General features: G+C 39.1%; 1 protein-coding gene across 1 annotated transcript in view; it reads right to left on the bottom strand.

Annotated features, from left to right (window-relative positions):
• PEPD (peptidase D) overlaps positions 1-18296 on the bottom strand; it is a 241605-nt gene that overhangs the window by 32754 nt on the left and 190555 nt on the right. The window contains exons 12-13 of the mRNA XM_075009013.1: positions 17381-17529; positions 2468-2652 (exon numbers count right to left, since the gene is read on the bottom strand). Coding sequence (XP_074865114.1) covers positions 2468-2652; positions 17381-17529 — 334 coding nt within the window. The remainder of the gene's footprint in view (positions 1-2467; positions 2653-17380; positions 17530-18296) is intronic.

Here is an 18296-nt window from a genome sequence, read left to right on the forward strand (position 1 = left end):
GCAGTAGCAGCAGTTGTGAATTTAGAACGGATGCAAGAATCCCATTCAAACTGATCCTCAGAGTAACCAACTACATTCACTTCTACACTCTTTATCCTAGTCTGAAAAAATATGCATTCTAAAACTGAACAAAGGGAAAATTGCATTCTAGAACTGAACAAAGGGAAAACAAATGCATAAGCCACACAGTTTTGCTTCAAATTCCTACTAAAAGGAGAGAGGAAAAACATTGTAATAGCAACTAGACTGCCACAGGTCACTCTCCCTCTGCAACTTGCACAGTAAAGACAACTGTCACATTTCGAGGTTTGAAAAGAGCGCAATTGTGAATAGGCCTAGCAGGGACCTGCGCTTTCTACATGTATTGCTAACCAATATACTGTGCAACACACTACCGACAATGAATAGACGAAGACCAAAGTTGGAGGAATAAGCCATTGATTCACTGGAACAAGGCTTCAATTTAGAAAGACAAGCAGTCTAGGAAAAGCCCAGGGGCAGCACCTTATCTCCCTCCCGCCTTCAAAGAGATGCTTCTCCTTTTTGTAAAGTATCTCTCCTCTAAAATATCCTCATGAAAACTTCAGGGACGTGCATTATGTATTAGCAAAGTGTGTGTTCCTTGCAGGTGTGTGTTTTGTTTTTCCAGTGAGTACGTATAACAGGTATATCTGCACCTGTGCTTGCAAGAGTTTGTTGTCAGTCCCATCGAGGGCCTTATCCTGCATTGCTGCAAGAGGGTGCACTTCCCACACTGTTTGGATTTGAAGACACTTAGCTTTTCATAGGAGGAACTCGCACTATGCAGATTCAAAATCAAATGTACACTTCAAAAAGGCATTTCCTACACATCAAATAGTTTTTAGAAACATGTCAAAACTGGGAGTGTTGATACTGATTATACTCATAGGCAAAAGGAGTAGAGAGATTTTCATGTTGTTTGCAGCACTGCACATCCTCAGATGTGTATGTCTGAATAAATCCTTCCAGAACAGCTCAAAGCACAACAGAGCTGCAGGGTGATGAACACAGATACAGTAAAATTCCCTTCATCTGGCACATCCAGGACAGGACAGGTGCTGGATTACCAAATTTTCCCAACTATTGGATGGCACCACCCCGGGCCCAGCTTCTTCACCCCCGTGCTCCTCCCGCTTTATAAGGTGACCAACTGTCACATATTGGGTGGGACAGTCCTATATTTGTGAGGTGAAAAAGGCATCCCTACTTATTTTTTTTTAAAAGGGATGAATTGTCCCGTATTTAGGCCCTTGGGGGCTGGGGTCTGGAGCGCCTGTGGCTGCCGCTTTCCCAGGGCTCGGGGCCTGGAGCACCTGCTGCCACCAACCCCCAGCCCCTCTGCAGTACTATCCCACCCCAGGCTTAACCCCCTCCCTGCCCCCTTTCCCATGTCCTCAGTCCACCAATCAAGCCCCTCAACTTACTAGAATTCCAAGGTATGCAAAGGCTGAGTGGAACGCAACCCTTGTGTTTCTCGGGGGACTACTGGATGCTTGACCACCAAATTTTGCTGAATTAGCTCTTTAAATGGGACTATTTTTGCCGGATGCTGGACCATCTGAGACCGGATTAAAGAAATTTTTACTGTATTAGCTATCATTGTTGGAAATGAAGGGAAACAGGGCTATTGGGTGCTATGGGATTTCACAAGACACAGTGTGATGATGGCTGCAGCATACATTTTTAATTTTACAATAGAAAAATCAGAGGTCTTAACAGGTCACATTGCTGCACTGCTATTGGGTGTTAGTCACATTTTTACCATATCCTTGTCTATAATGGCCACCCCCCACCCACCTAAATCACCAACACAAATTGGTCCAGTAAGAGCTGTTACCTCTCCCATCTTTGTAAGCTAACTCTGTCCATTGCTTTTATTCCCTCTACCTCCATTTCTACCTTCTACCCATGCAGTTTCTGTCCTCATCCTCCTCTTCTCTTACTCCAAACATTCCTCTGTTTTCCACACTAAAAAAAACACGCCCCCTACAAACTAAAGTTTTAACATATAAGACTCATGTAAAATAATGTCTCTACCAAGCTGTGTGCCAGCTGATTTTGTTTTTCATCTTTTTAGATCATAAACTCTCTGAGATGGTAAACACCTCCTCTCCGGGACAAGCACCTTGCAGGAGCTGTTGGTACCTAAATACATGTAACAAATGGAAGAACTGAAAATAAAACACACTCTTGTACCTTATTTATAGAAGCATTAGGAACGCTAAGGATTCTGGCAGCCAACACCAGTAGATATTTCACAGGAGCATTTCATATATTAATTAAATTATGATTTCATTTCAGGAAAACTACATGAAATACCATACCAGCAAAGAAAAACTTCAGTTCCTAACCAGAAAAGACCCTAGTGACATCAAAACTAAAAGAAATGCCTACTTAAGTCAGAAGGGTTAATCTGCAAAGCAATCTGGAATGTACTAGTACTAACCTCTGGGTAGCCTCCAACATCATGCACATCAATTCCAAGAAGATGTCCAAGTCCGTGTGGCATAAATATTGCACCCAGATGAACCTTCACCATGTCATCTACATTGCCTTTCAGGATGCCAATTTTAGTCAGCTCCTCCAGATGGATTCTGTCTGCCAGACGGTGCATATCAGGCCAGGCGACCCCTTAGAGAGCAGACAAAAACAGCTGAGATAATTATTTCTAAATAAAACATTCAGAATACATCCAGTGCCCTATATTTCTTTTAAAAGAACACAAAGAAGTAGGTACAGTATGCATTTTAGCATGAAAATATTTCAAATAGAAACAAACAGTTTACATGGGCATAAAAAATTGGCTAATTGTCAACAAGAAACATAAGGAAATATAACCAGGGATCTGAATAAGATTTTTGCTGAACGTTATGTGTTTGCTCACGTCCATGCAAACATCGTGAAAATACAAGTTCTCAGAAAGACCATTAACTGATAAAATATAGTCAGTTATTTGAAATGCAAACCATAAAAATGTTAATATAATTATAATCTGTTCTCTTATGCTGAACATTCCTGGTTAGGATATTTGAATTGGCTGCCACTTGTCTACGTATATACTAGATTTACAGCCTGCATGTCTCTGGCAGAAACACTCTCCAAAAATTAATGGTTCCCTTGTTCTTTCCCCCAGCAAATGGGCTGTGTAAATAGCCAAGCCTCCGGGACTTACACTAAAGGACTCTTACAATGTACTGCTGCTAGCTTATAGTATCAAGACAAATTACATATGTATTATTTTTGTGTATTGTACAGTATCATTTGACTAAAACTTGTAAGGGTGTCTTTTCCACTGTTGTAGCACAATATATGCTCATAATTAATTCACTAAGGGCTTGAGTCATCATGATCAATAATACAGCCGAAGAGCTAAGGTAACTAAGGCTACAGTACAATCAATAATATTCTCCTTGTTCAAATTTAGCATTATTGTACAAAAATCAGTATTTTTTAAGTTCAGTCTTCCAACTTCAACTTCCATTTGTTTTAGCACACTGGAACCTCCAGTATGGGGGGCTTGTTACTGTTAACATCGTGTCATTATTACAGTAGGAATTGATGGTAAATTTAATAGAGTTGCAAAGTGAGAAATACTCCAATCCCATAGAGGGTTCCAATAAAAGCCATGCTTGTCACGTGTCTTTGGAATAAAAGTCAGGAGCAGGATGAGCAGCAGTGTACGTCTGCAGTCATCAGAGCTGTTCAGCATTGCAAACCATCCATTTATGGACCAATATATCTCAAAGATTTTCCACCAATAGTAAGTGCTCAACTGTTCAGTGTTAAATCAGGTGACATGCAGATTCACTTGGTTTCAAAATCAGTTATTGGATTAGTGCCGCATTATTAGACTTTTATATGTATGTAGGTAAAAACACAATCCTCCTAAAGCAGAGGTGGGAAATAATTTTTGATATGGGGGCTACTCCAAGAATCTGGTAAGTGATCACAGGCTGCAGTTTTCTACAATATTAATGGAGGGGATGTGGAGTCTATAATAGAGACTGGGTGCAGAAGAGAGCTTGGGATAGGGATTGGGGTGTAAAAAAGGAGTGTAGTGTCAGGTAGGAAGTTTGGATGAAGGAGGGGACTGTGACCTGGGACAGGGGATTGGAGGTCAGTGTCTGGGAGGGGAATCTGGGTGAAGAAGATGATTCTGATCTGGCGGATGAGTGTAGGAGGGGGTGCAGGATCTGGGAGGGTGCTTTGGATGCAGGAGGGGATTGTTACCTGGGAAAAGGGGTTCTGGACTGGCCAATGCCTAAGGAAAGTAACCTGGGGAGAGATGGAGAGACTTGGATCCCAGCATAGTTAGAGACAAGTAACTGTGGGCAAAACCGCACCAGGGGGAGGGTGAGCAAACGCTTGACTTAGCTGATTGCCAGGATGTCCAACAGGAGGTACTGCAGCAATGAGAGTGACTGAAAAATTTGGTCTAAGCCCTGGTCTATAGTGCTGACTAAGGTAGATGTGAGGCATCTTATGCCAACCTAATTCTAAGTTTCTACACTAAAACACAGCTCCCATCAATGTAAGTCAGTCACTTCACCAACTTAACTCCACCTTTGCAAGAGGAGCAGTGCTCAGGTCAATGTAGTTAGGTTGACACAGCATCAAAGCAGACAAACGTCTCTGCCTTTAAGAAGCTTTTCCACAATGACTCATGCTGGCAGTTAAATTGGTCAAATGCTCCCTGTGAGGATGTTCATCGGCTACATAAGGAGTATGGATACGAAAAAGTGATTTAATTTCTGCATTGGCTGTATGCCACTGTAATAGAGATCAATTTAACTGCCCCAAAAATATCTCCCTGGGCTTGGAGTCAGAGAGTTATGTGAAATGTCACTTCAATCTCAGTTTCCACACATGAAAATTTCTGAAGAAAAATTAAAATGGAGAGTTAAACCGTAGCTCTAAATTAGGTTTGTGTACCAAAGCAAAAACAGGCTTCTCACTCCCTTTAAGTACCAGATAAATTTCATTTCATGTAATTCCACCTCATTCAACTACGACTGCATTACACATGTGACTTCCTTTTACAGAGCACCCATTAAGGTTTCTTGACATTTGGTGAATTTCAATGTTATTTGCACAATATCACAACCAGAAATAGACTAAGAACCTAGTAAAAATGCAAAAAATGGTAGAAAAGCAACTTCTACACCAGGGATGGCCCAACCTTTTTAAATAAATCGGGGCCATATGACAATTTTTTTTTTTTAACCTGTTCTGGGGTCCAAACACAAAATAGTCCCAAATGGCCTCCAGGCTTTACCCCTCGCAGCCCCAACCCCAGGATTAACTTACTTTACAGAAGCAACGAAGGGTCCTGTGGCACCACAGGACCCTTCGTTGCTGTTACAGATCCAGACTAACACGGCTACCCCTCCATTACTTTACAGAAGAGCTCCATGTGCTGCTACCCCGTTGCTGCTCCTTCGCTGGACCACCATCTCCCCTCCTCACCACCAATGTGTGGCTATCCCCAGCCCTCCTACTTCCTTCCCCCATGTGCAGCATAGAAGGGGCAGCTTCCTGCCCTGCCACGCTGAAATAATGGCACTCAATTTAATTGGTTTAATGGCCAGATCCCTCCTGCTGATGGCTAAACCAATTAAGTTGAGTTCTACTGTTTCAGCATGGCAGGACAGGGAGTCAGAGGAGGAGTGAGCAGTGGCAGCTGCAAAAGGCTCCTTAAAGAGCCACATATGGCTTGAAGCCACCCAGACAGCTTTCAAAATGGTGCTGCTGATGGCTCTGCAGGCCAGATGAAAAGGCTCCGTGCCCACGGGCCGCGTGTTGGCCACCCCTATTCTAAACAAATAGAAAATAAAAGAACCCCCTGTTAACATCAGGAATAAAAATACATTGTACTGTTCACTTCAACTTTCTGACACAACTGTGACTACAAGTTTGCTATCTCTTTTGGATGTCTTTAGTGTAGACTAAACCCTGCAATTTTATAATAAAACTGCTGATATTAGAAAAAGCTTGCATTGAAATGAAGTTGTACAGCAATAGCAATCTGAGATACAGACTATGGATTTTTACGTAATTCTACTTTCTGCATATTGCTAATAAAAAACAATCTTGAACATTTTATTTAGGGCCACATTCAATTCAGTTGCAGTGGCACAACTGAAGTCAACATTTGGTCATTGTATAAAATGGAAATCTGTGAATAACTTCGTTTCCATGAATATAAAATGATGCCTCTCCAAACACTAATAATGTCTGGTACTTATAGAGTATTAGAGAAAAACTGCTACCAAATAGAGCCAGATCACATGTATATAGGCAAGGTGTAAGCTCCTTTATAGATCTGTGCAGAACATAAGGCACCTCAGTCCTGATTCAACAACCTCTTGCCTTGATTTAGCAGACAAAGCCAATTATATCAAACTATGGGTGCATTTTGGAGATGTGAAGACGCATCCACATAAATCAAAATAATGTGAAAATTACAAAAGTTCTACAGCTAATAAGAGGTGTTAGGAACTACTTTTCAACCATAAATCAAATCTTCAGAAATACACATCCCTAACAGAAAATGCAGTTTTAGAAAGCAAACTATTATAATTTTCTAATTAAAAAGTGCCTTCCTGATTACTTTAGTTCTATATGAGCATTTGCACACACTGCTGTGATCAATTCTGGACTCTCTTTTAGTTGAGAAGGAATTTGTGTTTTTACTCCAGAACACTCTGTGCATCCTCTGCCCACCTCCGGTTTCCTACCATTCAAATTTCTTAATACCTATTTCTGCAAATAGAAATGTATCAACCACAGCTTCAGTTCTGAATGATCCTTAACTTTAGAAAAGTTAAAGTTGGATGGGCCTATCAATATTCAGAGGCCAGAGGAAAAACAAAATAAAACAAAACAAAACAAGCAAAGAAAGTAAATCTTAGTGATCTGATAAATTTTATTAGTTGAGTCATAGGAGAGAGACACTTCAGCTCCAGTTCTCTGAATCACACTCTCGTAGCTGCAAATAGCTCTGGCAATGAACTGGCTACAGGGAAATTAAGTACTGCCTCAGAGGACCTTTTAAATGATTCATGTATCATTTTGCAAGCTGGCCTGTAATGTACATATTAAAATACAAAGACGACTTTTAAATAGACAAAGCATGTGAAGTGTACAGACAACTTATATTTGCTATTTTATTGTCTTTATGTTTCATTTCATGTAAGCGTCTTTGAAAGCGTCTTTGTATTTTGAACTACTCAGCTGTCTTGATTGTTATAGGTTCAAATTCTAAATTGTAAAATATTTCACCTGCAGATTATTTTATCTGGTTAAAACGTATATTCACTGGGATACAGGAAAATGTTAAGACTTTGTTAACCTACTGCACAGTAGAATGCTATCATACATTACTGTTTAAAAACAAACACTAGCAATTTTGAGCCAACTAGAGATGTTGAACTAAGTAGAATGAACTTGCTAATCTTGGAGTGAAAAATGCTGAAGTCATCGTCTTGCTAGATATGAACTAATTGTCACGCTGGAGATAAGCTAGGATAATACGGTGCAAACATAGCTTTTTTACAAAAAACAGCAAATTGACAAAGCTTTTCTAGTTATGAACTTTTCTAAACAGATAATCTTAATAAAGCTTCAAAAATATTAATTTTACTAAGAGAAACAGTATTTCAGAGCAATCAAATATTTTAAAATTCTGAGCACTCAGTCTCAAGAACTAAGGTTGGCATACTAATAAGCAGGAGAGAAAAATTCTTCATATACACTTCAATCTTTAAGGTAGTATATATAGTATGTAATATAGAACCATAAACTCAAAGTTTCATTTTAATCCTAAAACTATTCTGAGTGCAAGGTCTGCAGTTATAACTGAACCATCAAAATACAATTATGTTTCTTTACAATACGAAGGCACATACAAATTTGCCCTCAGCTGACCTGCATGTGTCCCCAGAAAGATTTTAAATTAACAGAAAGTGCATCTAGGACCCATGATTTTTTTGAGAGTCCCCAGTTTTGACGCTTACTCTCCTGAAACATGCTGGCAATGGGAAATGTGGAAGGGTTAAAAAAAATACCGTAGTCAAAGTACATCATGGAGTGCTAAGAGCAAATCCCGTCAGTAAGCTCTTTTCACATTAGCATCACTCAACAGTTTGGATGAGACCAAAGGGAGTCTCAAAGCAAAGACGCATGCATCAATCTTGCTCCCGCTGCCAAACCATTATTTGCATGTATTATTGCAAATGTAATCATAATAGTTGATTGTTCTTTAATACCATTTTATTAGCCCTGTATAACCAATCATGTTCTGAAATGTTTGATTGTATTATTCGGGTTCTTTATTTTTTAGTTACTGAGAAGTGAGTCATAATTGCCAAAACTGTTTTGGGATTTTTAATGTAGAAAAATTAATTCCATTATCTTTAAACCAGTTTCTAAGCTGGTTAGACTGCACTGACAGATCAGGTTTAGAAAGCTAGATTGGAGCGTCCTTGGACTTTGGAAGTCAGTACCAAGAGAAGTCTGCACTCAGGAAAATCTGCTGATGATGTGTCTGCTCTATTCTTCATTCATTGCCAAATGAGATACCGTGTAATACAGGTCAGTGAACCAATGTCTGAGCTTCTCACTAAAGTCGTTACCAAGGCTCATGACATTTTGATTGGTTAGTTGCCATCCAGCATGCCTTTCGGGCAAAAGGCCAGGACAAAAAGCACCTTTTATAGCGATGCATGCAATGGAAATATTAAAGAGCTTTTAATATACATTATGGAATGTATAACAATGACCATGCACTCAGGCAATTCAGATAATGGAACGTGACAGGACATGGATTAAGAATCAAAAAAATGTATCACTGGTTCTTGATCTATAGAGAAAGCTACTAAACTATAAGTGCTATTGTTTTACGGTTTTGTTATGTATGTGGAATAATGTGCTTAACCATGACACAATCAATACATTTAGCAAAATTTCCTCCTCATACACACCCCTGCCCACACAGAGCTCTTGCTTTCTCTCTGGGTGTTCACTTGGAAGCAAGATTTTGGTGATACAGAACGGAGAAGAACGAGTTCAATGAAGATGAGAATTAGAAACGATCTTTCAATTTCATTAGCTGTACTGTGACTTTGTAAGTGACATACTTAAAAGGTAGGATAATCCTGTTAATCATTTAAATGAGAAATTTACAAGAATATTGCAGAAAGAAAGGGTGTTATTATTCTTCATAAACCACTGCTATCATAAAGCAGCAGAAATGTAGCACTTTAAAGACTAGCAAAATGATTCATTCGGTGATGAGCTTTCGTGGTCCAGACCCTCTTCATCAGTAATCTTGTTATTCAAGTAATCCGAGATTATTTACTTGAGTTTTAATAGAAATTGTACTAGAATATAAAACAATAGCATACATTAACTTGGGATTACTGGTTGGTATTTATCCACTTCTGTTTGGAGACTGTTCTCAGAAGGTCTTACCACAGTAATTTTTTGACTGCTAGTTAGGGTAATCTGTGGTTATAGTTGTGACAATGATTAGACAACAAGTGATTTAGCAGGGATTTTGCCAGTACAGATGTCACAATACTTATAAAATACTGTACAAGGTTATACTAAATTTCTCCCAAAGCTGTGCTAAGGTTAGGTTGTATGTAATTTCTGAGTGTCTACAAACAGGGCAAAAAGTCCAATATCCCCTGGTAGTGCCACTAAAACATAGACGAACTACGCAACCCTTGCCTCAGTCAGTAAGCCACAAGAACATGTTAAGACTGGCTAGACACGTAAGAAACACAGGAGACACAAAACAAAACGGTCTCTAAAATGCTAACAAAATACTTAACATCTTAATGTTTAATAAGAATACTAATGCTTCATCTTAAAAATGGTTAATAAGAATACTAACGCTTTCTTCTGTTTTATTGAAAAAATTTCTACATTTCAGATCATCAAAGCTTTCTTCTTGCAGAAAAGATCAGAGACCAAATAATTCATTTTCAGTTTTCTAGATTTGGCTTCCAAACAACCTTGCTAAGCAAATGTCCCTTGAACATCAACAAAAAGGTGGACTTTTATAATAATCATTATTATAAATAGCACTGTCCTGTTGTTGTAGTGGCTGTTTGCTAGTTTGCTAAGCATTTTTTGCTCGGCATAAACTAGTTTGCTAAGCCTTTTTTCTTGACCTTCATTAAGTAGCTGTGACAAAAAATGACAGGTAATTGCTAACAAGAGTATATTCTAAAAACAAACTAAAATAAGTAGGAGGTAAGATAACTAAAATCTACAACTATATTTGAATTCTTGAAGACCAGATATGGGCCCAAAGTCATAGATCAAACTCATAAACCTGTGAATTTTGAGGAAATTTCACCTCCTACAAGAATCTCCAAAATTTGGGGAAATTCTATCCTGCTCTCAATTTTGCATTGTGGACGCGTGATTACCATACTACATATTCAGGTGCCTATCTTTAGGCATCCAAGTTTGAAATTTGAGCTCTATTTTTCACTGGTGACCAGTATTTTGTTTCTACATGTAGATAATGGTCAGTTACTTCTTCCTTTATAAATCCTATATTTGCTGATCTTTTTCAGTGTGTGTCAAGCCACCAAGATATTTCTAAATCAAGATGACATTTTCTTAAAGCATAGTTGCCTACCGCAGCTGAATGCATACTGCACACCTGTGAGCTCTTTTAAGATAACATTTTAGTTGTAAACCTGCAGTGGTATTTGAAAGGAGTGACAGTGAAACTTAGCAGGATATGACATGCCCGGTAAATTTCACGACAAGATCTTGAAATACGCACACAGGCCTGCCAACAGGGAGGGGCAAAGGGCACAGTTGCCTCAGATCCTGGCATTTCAAAGGGGCCCTGGACTTCTGGCTGCTCCTGCTGCAGCTACTTTGGCAGTGGCAGTTGGAGATCTGCATGAGCAGAGGGTGTGGGGGAAGGGAACAGCGCCATGGTCTGGATGGCACTGAGGGCTGAATGCCCTGGACCTTGCCCCATTTCACTCTTGGCTCCACCCCTTCTGAGGCCCAGAGTTGGACCCCTCCCCCCCCGCATCTTGCGTCAAGGTCTGCAGTGGCTTTCGGCCCTGCTGAATGCAGAAATTTGGGGTAAGAGTAGCAGCATTTCAGAGTTTAGTTTTAGTACAAAAAAGTTGACACTTCTAAGTTTAGGGGGAAAAAAATAGCTCAGACAACAGGGTGATTTTTTTTCAGTCCAGACAAAATTTTCAGTTCGTAGTAAGTTGGTTTTCTTACAGCTACCTTCATAGATCAAGTCAGAAGAACTCATGCACCTCACAAACAACAAGCTCTTGAATACTGTATTTGAAGTAAACTGTAGATTAGAGATCTTCAAAAGGTTAATTCTTCTACAACGACAGTATCCAAAACATGTATTTATAATGTCACTGCTACAGTCAGAAAGATAAAATGGGAAAGCTATTTTACAAATTTAAAAATGGAAACCTAAAAACTACATTAAATAAGGAGAAATGCAAGAGCAAGAGAGGATGTAAATTCCACTGCTAATCCTTACACATACGCTTTATTTAAAGATGTGAATAGTATTAATAAAGCTTATGGAAATACTAATATGCTTTAAAGTTAAGCACATGAATAAATCCTTGCAGAATTTGGGTCCAAGGCTGAAAGTTGTTCCTGTATTACGGCATTGTATGTACTTTAGTTCTTGCTTGTGCTACAAAACCAACCATTCTGAGATCTCTATAATACCTATTAGGTCACACAGGGAGAGTTAGGACACAATGGCAACCTCCTCTCAGAAGTGCCTTATTTCATACGTTTGGGAATACTCAGTATTATTTTTGCCTCGCTAATGTTTCAGTGGTCATTTTGCTAGGGTCAACTGCTGTGTGTTAGTCTACAACTGGAAAGAATAGTTCCCAGTGGGGTTCACAATGTCAGACTCTCAGTCTGAAATCTTGCATCTAGGGGAAAAAGGATGATCTTATATTACAAAAGATTAGTTTTTGCTTTGAGGGACTGAAAGATTTGCTGAATATGACAAAGAATAAGTCTGGGCTGTTAGTCTGTATTGTTAACAGTGACTCTCATCCCAACACAATAGAATTCACATGCATCATTTCAGACTTTTGTAACAATTTAAAATTGTGTGTAAGGTTTCCATTAATAAATTAAATTGCTTGTTGTTCAATATTAGAACTCTGTCTGCCTCCCGTTTTCCAGTCCTTTGGGGATGGCCGGGACCCATTTAGCAAAAATAATTTCGTTGATGAGTTCTGATTTAAGTTACAATGGCAAGCCACAACGCCTTTTCTGGGCCAGGCACACAAAGCTGACCTTTAAACAGAGTGCAATTTGTTTATGAACAAAGAAATAATGTTATCCTGTCAGCAGGAAAATACTATAGGCATAATTCAATAGAGAATGGACTATTAATAGGTACATTATATATTAACAAGAGTTAGATTCTTTCCAACTGTTTTTAACACAAGAGCACATTTTTAATTGAAAGGGAGAAGTATATTGCCATGTCATCTATTGGGATTAATTAACTATCAAGGACTAGCTATAACATTCTTGAAGTACTTATTCTAGAGGGGAATGAATGCAAAATACCTTAAGTTATTAATACTCTATGCCTAAGAAAACGCAACATTTTAGATATTGTAGAAGATTAAAAATGACTTGCAATTGTGGACTACACAAAATAAAGAAACCAGAGAATTTTAAACGGAAAAAACCCATGTACAGAATCCCTGAGAGAAACATATTTTAGTAAGTTTACTGTATAGTGAACAGCATTTACAAATGAGAATAGTTTTAAAAATAGGATCGTTCCAATGATGTTTTTCATGTGTTTTAAATACTTTACCTTTCTCTAGCAGAACACTGAGGAGCAAAGACATTTTAAGAAAACAAGAAGAACCGTACTACACAGAAATAAAGCTTAGCTTTTATGAGATATGGAGCGGTCATGCTTCACAATAAGTGATTAATAAGTAATTTGTGACCTTGCAATTTCAGAAATTCTATACATTGCTGACAGTGAGTAAGATCCATTTAAAAAAATGGAAAATAAGTCATCAATAATACAATACACTATGTCAAATTTTGTGCCTCTTAACACCTTTAAAAAGATGCTTAAAATTATTTGGACTATTTCATGCCTAGATTACATATCATCTAAACTGAACAATCTTCTCCATTCTGCTGCTTTTGGAACATATTTAAGTAGCAAAAACAGAGCTGAAAAAATTGCTCTGATTTTTTAAAGATGATTCTTGTATAAAACCCATTTTCTACATTTTATGTGTATACAACAGGGGTTACTCAGCACAATAGTCATGTTCTCCGAAAATATGTCCTCCACAAAGCTATGCACCTGACCACTCAGCCACAAACCCTTAAGGATTCACATCATGCAAACCTATATTGTGTTGTCCTATGGAATTAAGATTATGCCCTCTATAGCCATCACTCAAGGTCTTCTCAGCCTTCAAAACATTAGGTCTTGAATTCTGAATCACTCATAGTCAGTGTGGCTCTGTTAGAAGCAATACGCCCAGAGTACAAGAATTGTTTTGGTAATCTGTTCTCGTAAGTAGCATTACCTTAAAAAAACCTAAATGCAGGAGTAACCTCTCCGTCAAGAAGAGGTTTGAGTTCTTCAGTCACTGTTCAACAGGCAGAACCACTCATGAAACCAAGATGTGTTCCTGAAGTGACGCTGAGCGATGTGCGAAGGTGAAAACTGAGCTACACACTTTCAGGCATGTTACAGATACACGCCACCCTTTGCCTTAGTCCTAAAATATCTGCCATCTCATAAAACAATGTACAGCCCTATCTATTTAGGCAGGATGTGGGCTGAAGTGATTCAACTTTATATTTTTCTCCAAAGATCATAAACACTGTATTGGACTGTCTAAAATGTTTGCTTTTGTCCAAGTAGGGACTGATGACTCTCTTGACATCCAGTATCTCACTGCTCCAAGCCAACTATAGGCAGTGATATGCCTCGATTTAGGTGAAAAATTTTGGATGAGGTCTAAATGCTACCTTCTTCTTAAACAAGGTGTTAAAGAGCGATCTGTCCCCCAGTAACTCAGACATCCTAATATCCAGGGTGATGGGCATCAAGACAAAAAAAAACCAAAACCCAAAAATCTTTCCACAAGAAGTGTTATAGTGAGAAAGTTCACATAGGATCAAGGGAACTTTTCCATTTGTTTTGTTGACATCTAACTAAAATTTCAAAGAGCCCTCTCCCCTTATATCATACAAGAAGGTTTCTGAAAGCAGACTATAAACTCTTAACACAGTGCTGTCCAGAAGAAGTTTAATGGATTGCCACAGTGCCTCCCCCCTCCCCCCCCCGCAACAAGGCACCACCTCCCTCCCACCTGAGATTACTCACTGGAGCTGTGCAAGCTGCACTGGGCTGAAGCTGCCCTGTGTGAGCCGCCCCGTGGCTAGAGCCTGCTCGGGCCAGAACAGCTGCCTCTGTTACTGCCACCAATGTGCTTTTCCCACCACGCGATGGGGCACATGCACAAAGTGGCCAGGGGGGCATCCCATACGTGCGGCTCTCCTGAGCCGCTGAACTGCATTTCACCACACTCCACTGCCCCATTCACCACACGTGGTGAACAGGGAGCATATTAGACACCACAGAAAAGGACAGTGCTTTCCTAGGTGTTGCACAGTACCTAGCACACTGACATCCCAAACTTAAGTTGAGCCTTTGGGTATTTTTCCAGCACAAATAAATTACAATGATATGAGTTGCAGGCCCTTGTTAACTGGATTAAAACCTCAGACACTTGCTCTGAGCTCCAACACACAAGTCCACATCTGGAAGCCTTCAGTCAGTAAAACATGCCACAGAGAGTTCGACGGTCCATTCAGTAATCAACCTCCCCAATTCAGGTCATCATCTATGGTGTTCTTTTGTACATATCAGAATTTTCCAGATCTGAGGAAGTGGGTCTGTCCCACAAAAGCTCATCACCTAATAAATCATTTTGTTAGTCTTCAAATTGCTACAGGACTGCTTTCTTGTTTTGTGAAGATACAGATTAACACGGCTACCTCTCTGTGACCTGTCAGATGGTGTTTCTTTGTGTTGGATTCACTGTTCCCATGGCTTAACTGTTTTATGATATTGCAAGTGACCACATGTACCACTCTCGAAGTATTTATAGGACAACCATATTGTCCATGAGAAGCAGCCTGATGGATCCTCACTCAGCATTAGAATTCTAACATGGAGTCTCGATTCCGAAAGGCTATCAACAGTCAAGTTTACTAATTAAGCTCCCCACCCTATACTAAGACATATCTGTCAATTATTAATTGAGGTGCACTTTTTGAAAAGAGTACTTACTTGACTACAGTACCCAACATTGTCCATCATAGGAAAGCCTGCTCTTCTGAGGATGGGATTTTTGCCAACTGTATCTGGTGAAGCAGAGGGGATGTGGGGAATATTTTGCAAAGAAAAACAAAGGACTCGAGGGATATGCCCATCCCCTGAAATGCCAACGTAAACTCTGAGAAGTTCTGTGGCTGTGAGACCCCTATATGTAATTCTGTGAATGCAATGTCTTCAAGGAGAATAGCTTTAACGTTGCATATAAGCTGGCCTGCTGAACAACTTTTGTGCATATCTGGAACAATTTCACATATTTTACTGAAACAAACAACATCAATCAACAAACATGCCCAGCTGCCCAACTAATGTCTGACTGAAATTTCAGTTCAGTGGGGAATTGAGATACATGCTTGTTAAATCATATAAATGTAGAGATAGGAAACTGAATGGTTGCCAAGTTGGCCTTAGCTGTTGCTTGGGAACTGCTGGCTAGAGAAAGAGACATTTAGAACAATGGATCTTACTGAAAGATGTTTAATTCTCTTCAAATAACATAGCGTATAATTGGAAAATGAAATAAAGAATGTGAGCGCTACTGAACACAACAGAGTAGTTATTTTTGAAAATATCCATAAGATTAAAAATAATGCTCGGAATGTAACTGTATCTCACTTTACAGAGCAATGGAAGGTGCAGTGTATACCCCTTATTATCTAGAATATTAATTGGACTTAAGTGTGAATGTAGGAAGTTAGAAGTTTCCATTTATCAAACTGGGATCTAAAGCAATAATGTATTTAAAAGATGTAATCTCACCAGCCTTATGTCCTTAAGAATTGGAATTTATCTTGCAGAGGTGTATTTATTACCATTGCCTAAAATAGTCTTAGAGGGGTACCCATGTTAGTCTGTAGCTTCACAAAAAATAAAGCAGTCCTGTCGCAACTTGAAGATTAGAAGTCTAAAGACTAACAATCTGATGAAGTGCGTCTTACTCAGGAAAGCTCATTGCCTAATAAAACTGTTAATTGTCTAAAATATTCATTAAAATGACTCAGTAAATATGTTTATTAGTCACCTGAAAGGTGGTGATGGTATAGCAATACTATCAGTTGTTATAAACTAATAAAATACATTATTTCATACTATCAGCACAAATACCACAGTTTTCAACTGTTTTGCTACTGTATGATGGACCATTACTGAAACATTACTAGTTTGTTAGATGAACTGGCTCACATGTAATTTAAGGCAGGATACACAGTATACAATGACCCTTTTATTCCTGATGCTCTCTGAAGTAATTAAGTACAAGTTGAACCTCTCTAGTCTGGTACCCTCAGCACCGGACCAGAGCCAAATCGAGAATTGGCCAAATTGAAGGAGGTCAATGTTATCTAGCAGTACTACCAACACCTCCACTGCTTACTGGGCAAGACAGTTAGGGATAAATTAGAGCTATAAAACAGCACAGAACACTGAGAGCCAGGATAGTGTCTGTAAAACTTCATGGGACTGTGGGAAACTTGGCCACAACCCCGTAAGTGGAATACCTGTTAACTAAACTCATTCTGGACCACAGCTGTTACCAGACTGGAGTATGCAAGACTAGAAAGGTTCAGCCTGCATATTTCCCAACGCACATACACAGAGCCCTGCAAATCCTGTAATGAGGTATAAGCAACCACCCCTGTCACTTTTAAAATATTCAGATAAAATGAATTAACATTAATGAATTAATATTAATTAATATGAAGGTTTCTTAGTTATTTCCTGATAATACTTGGCTGGATAAGCAACCTCTATGACCATTTCTATGCTCCAACAGCCACTTAAAATTATCAGTAGGACTCTTGCCATATTTTTATTCAACTATGATCTGCTGATCAGTTTCTTGTTTCTTCCAACACTGAGTCTCAGCATAATTGTTTTAACAGTATGAACACTCGGGCTAAATTTACCAATTTCTGTTGACATATACTAATCTTTTACCTGGTCTGATTGCCTTCATTACAGCACGAGATGACTTAAGCACTGCTTCATAGATGGCCCTCTGGTCAGGAGTGAACTTTCCATTTGCTGGAAAAGTGCAGGTAATGTCAGAAGCATAGCAGTAATATTCACCTCCCATGTCAAACAAGCTGAAAAGAAAGGAAAGCAAATATTTATTCTACTACGATTTTGGCATTTTATTTTCACATTCATTTCTTTACATTTCTGGTTTAAATAAAGTCATATTAATCCAAAATCATCAGCATCTCAAAGTGCTGTTCTGTGGCCTATGTGAAATGTGTTGGCAGTTCCACAATATTTCCTTGCAGGCAAACAAGCAGTCCTGTGGCACCTTACAGACTAACAGATGTATTAGGTCATGAGCTTTTGTGGGTAAAACCTACTATCTGGAAAGTGGGTTTTACCCACAAAAGCTCATGACCTAATATACCTGTTAGTCTGTAAGGTGCCACAGGACTGCTTGTTATTTGTGAGGCCACAGACTAACATGGCTACCATTCTGAGTCCTTGTAGGCAGGTATCTAAATCACAGAGGACATGAACAGGTGGCCTTGCTGGAAATTTCAGCAGAGTAAAAAGAAAAAAAAATGGGCAAAAAGATAGTTCCTTTAGATAAATATTTAAGGCACAGCAGGCACCCAGGGGAGGCTCTCAAGTTACAGTTCCTCTGACAAAATAGGATTTTTGGTGATTTTTTTTTAAATGAAACTTGTATGCACCTCAGTTTCCCACTGTACTTTTCAATGCTATCCAGTGGAAATGGGGGAAGAAAAGGTTAAGGTCTGCTCTCCATGCAGCACAGAGAAGATTGTGTTGACTTTCCCAGGTGCAATGAATGGGTTGTTAAGGACCTATCTGGAAACATATCAATTCAGAATCCGAGGGAGACAATGGA

The sequence above is a fragment of the Carettochelys insculpta genome, chromosome 14 (genome assembly GCF_033958435.1).
Source record: "Carettochelys insculpta isolate YL-2023 chromosome 14, ASM3395843v1, whole genome shotgun sequence".
Taxonomy (NCBI): Eukaryota; Metazoa; Chordata; order Testudines; family Carettochelyidae; genus Carettochelys; species Carettochelys insculpta.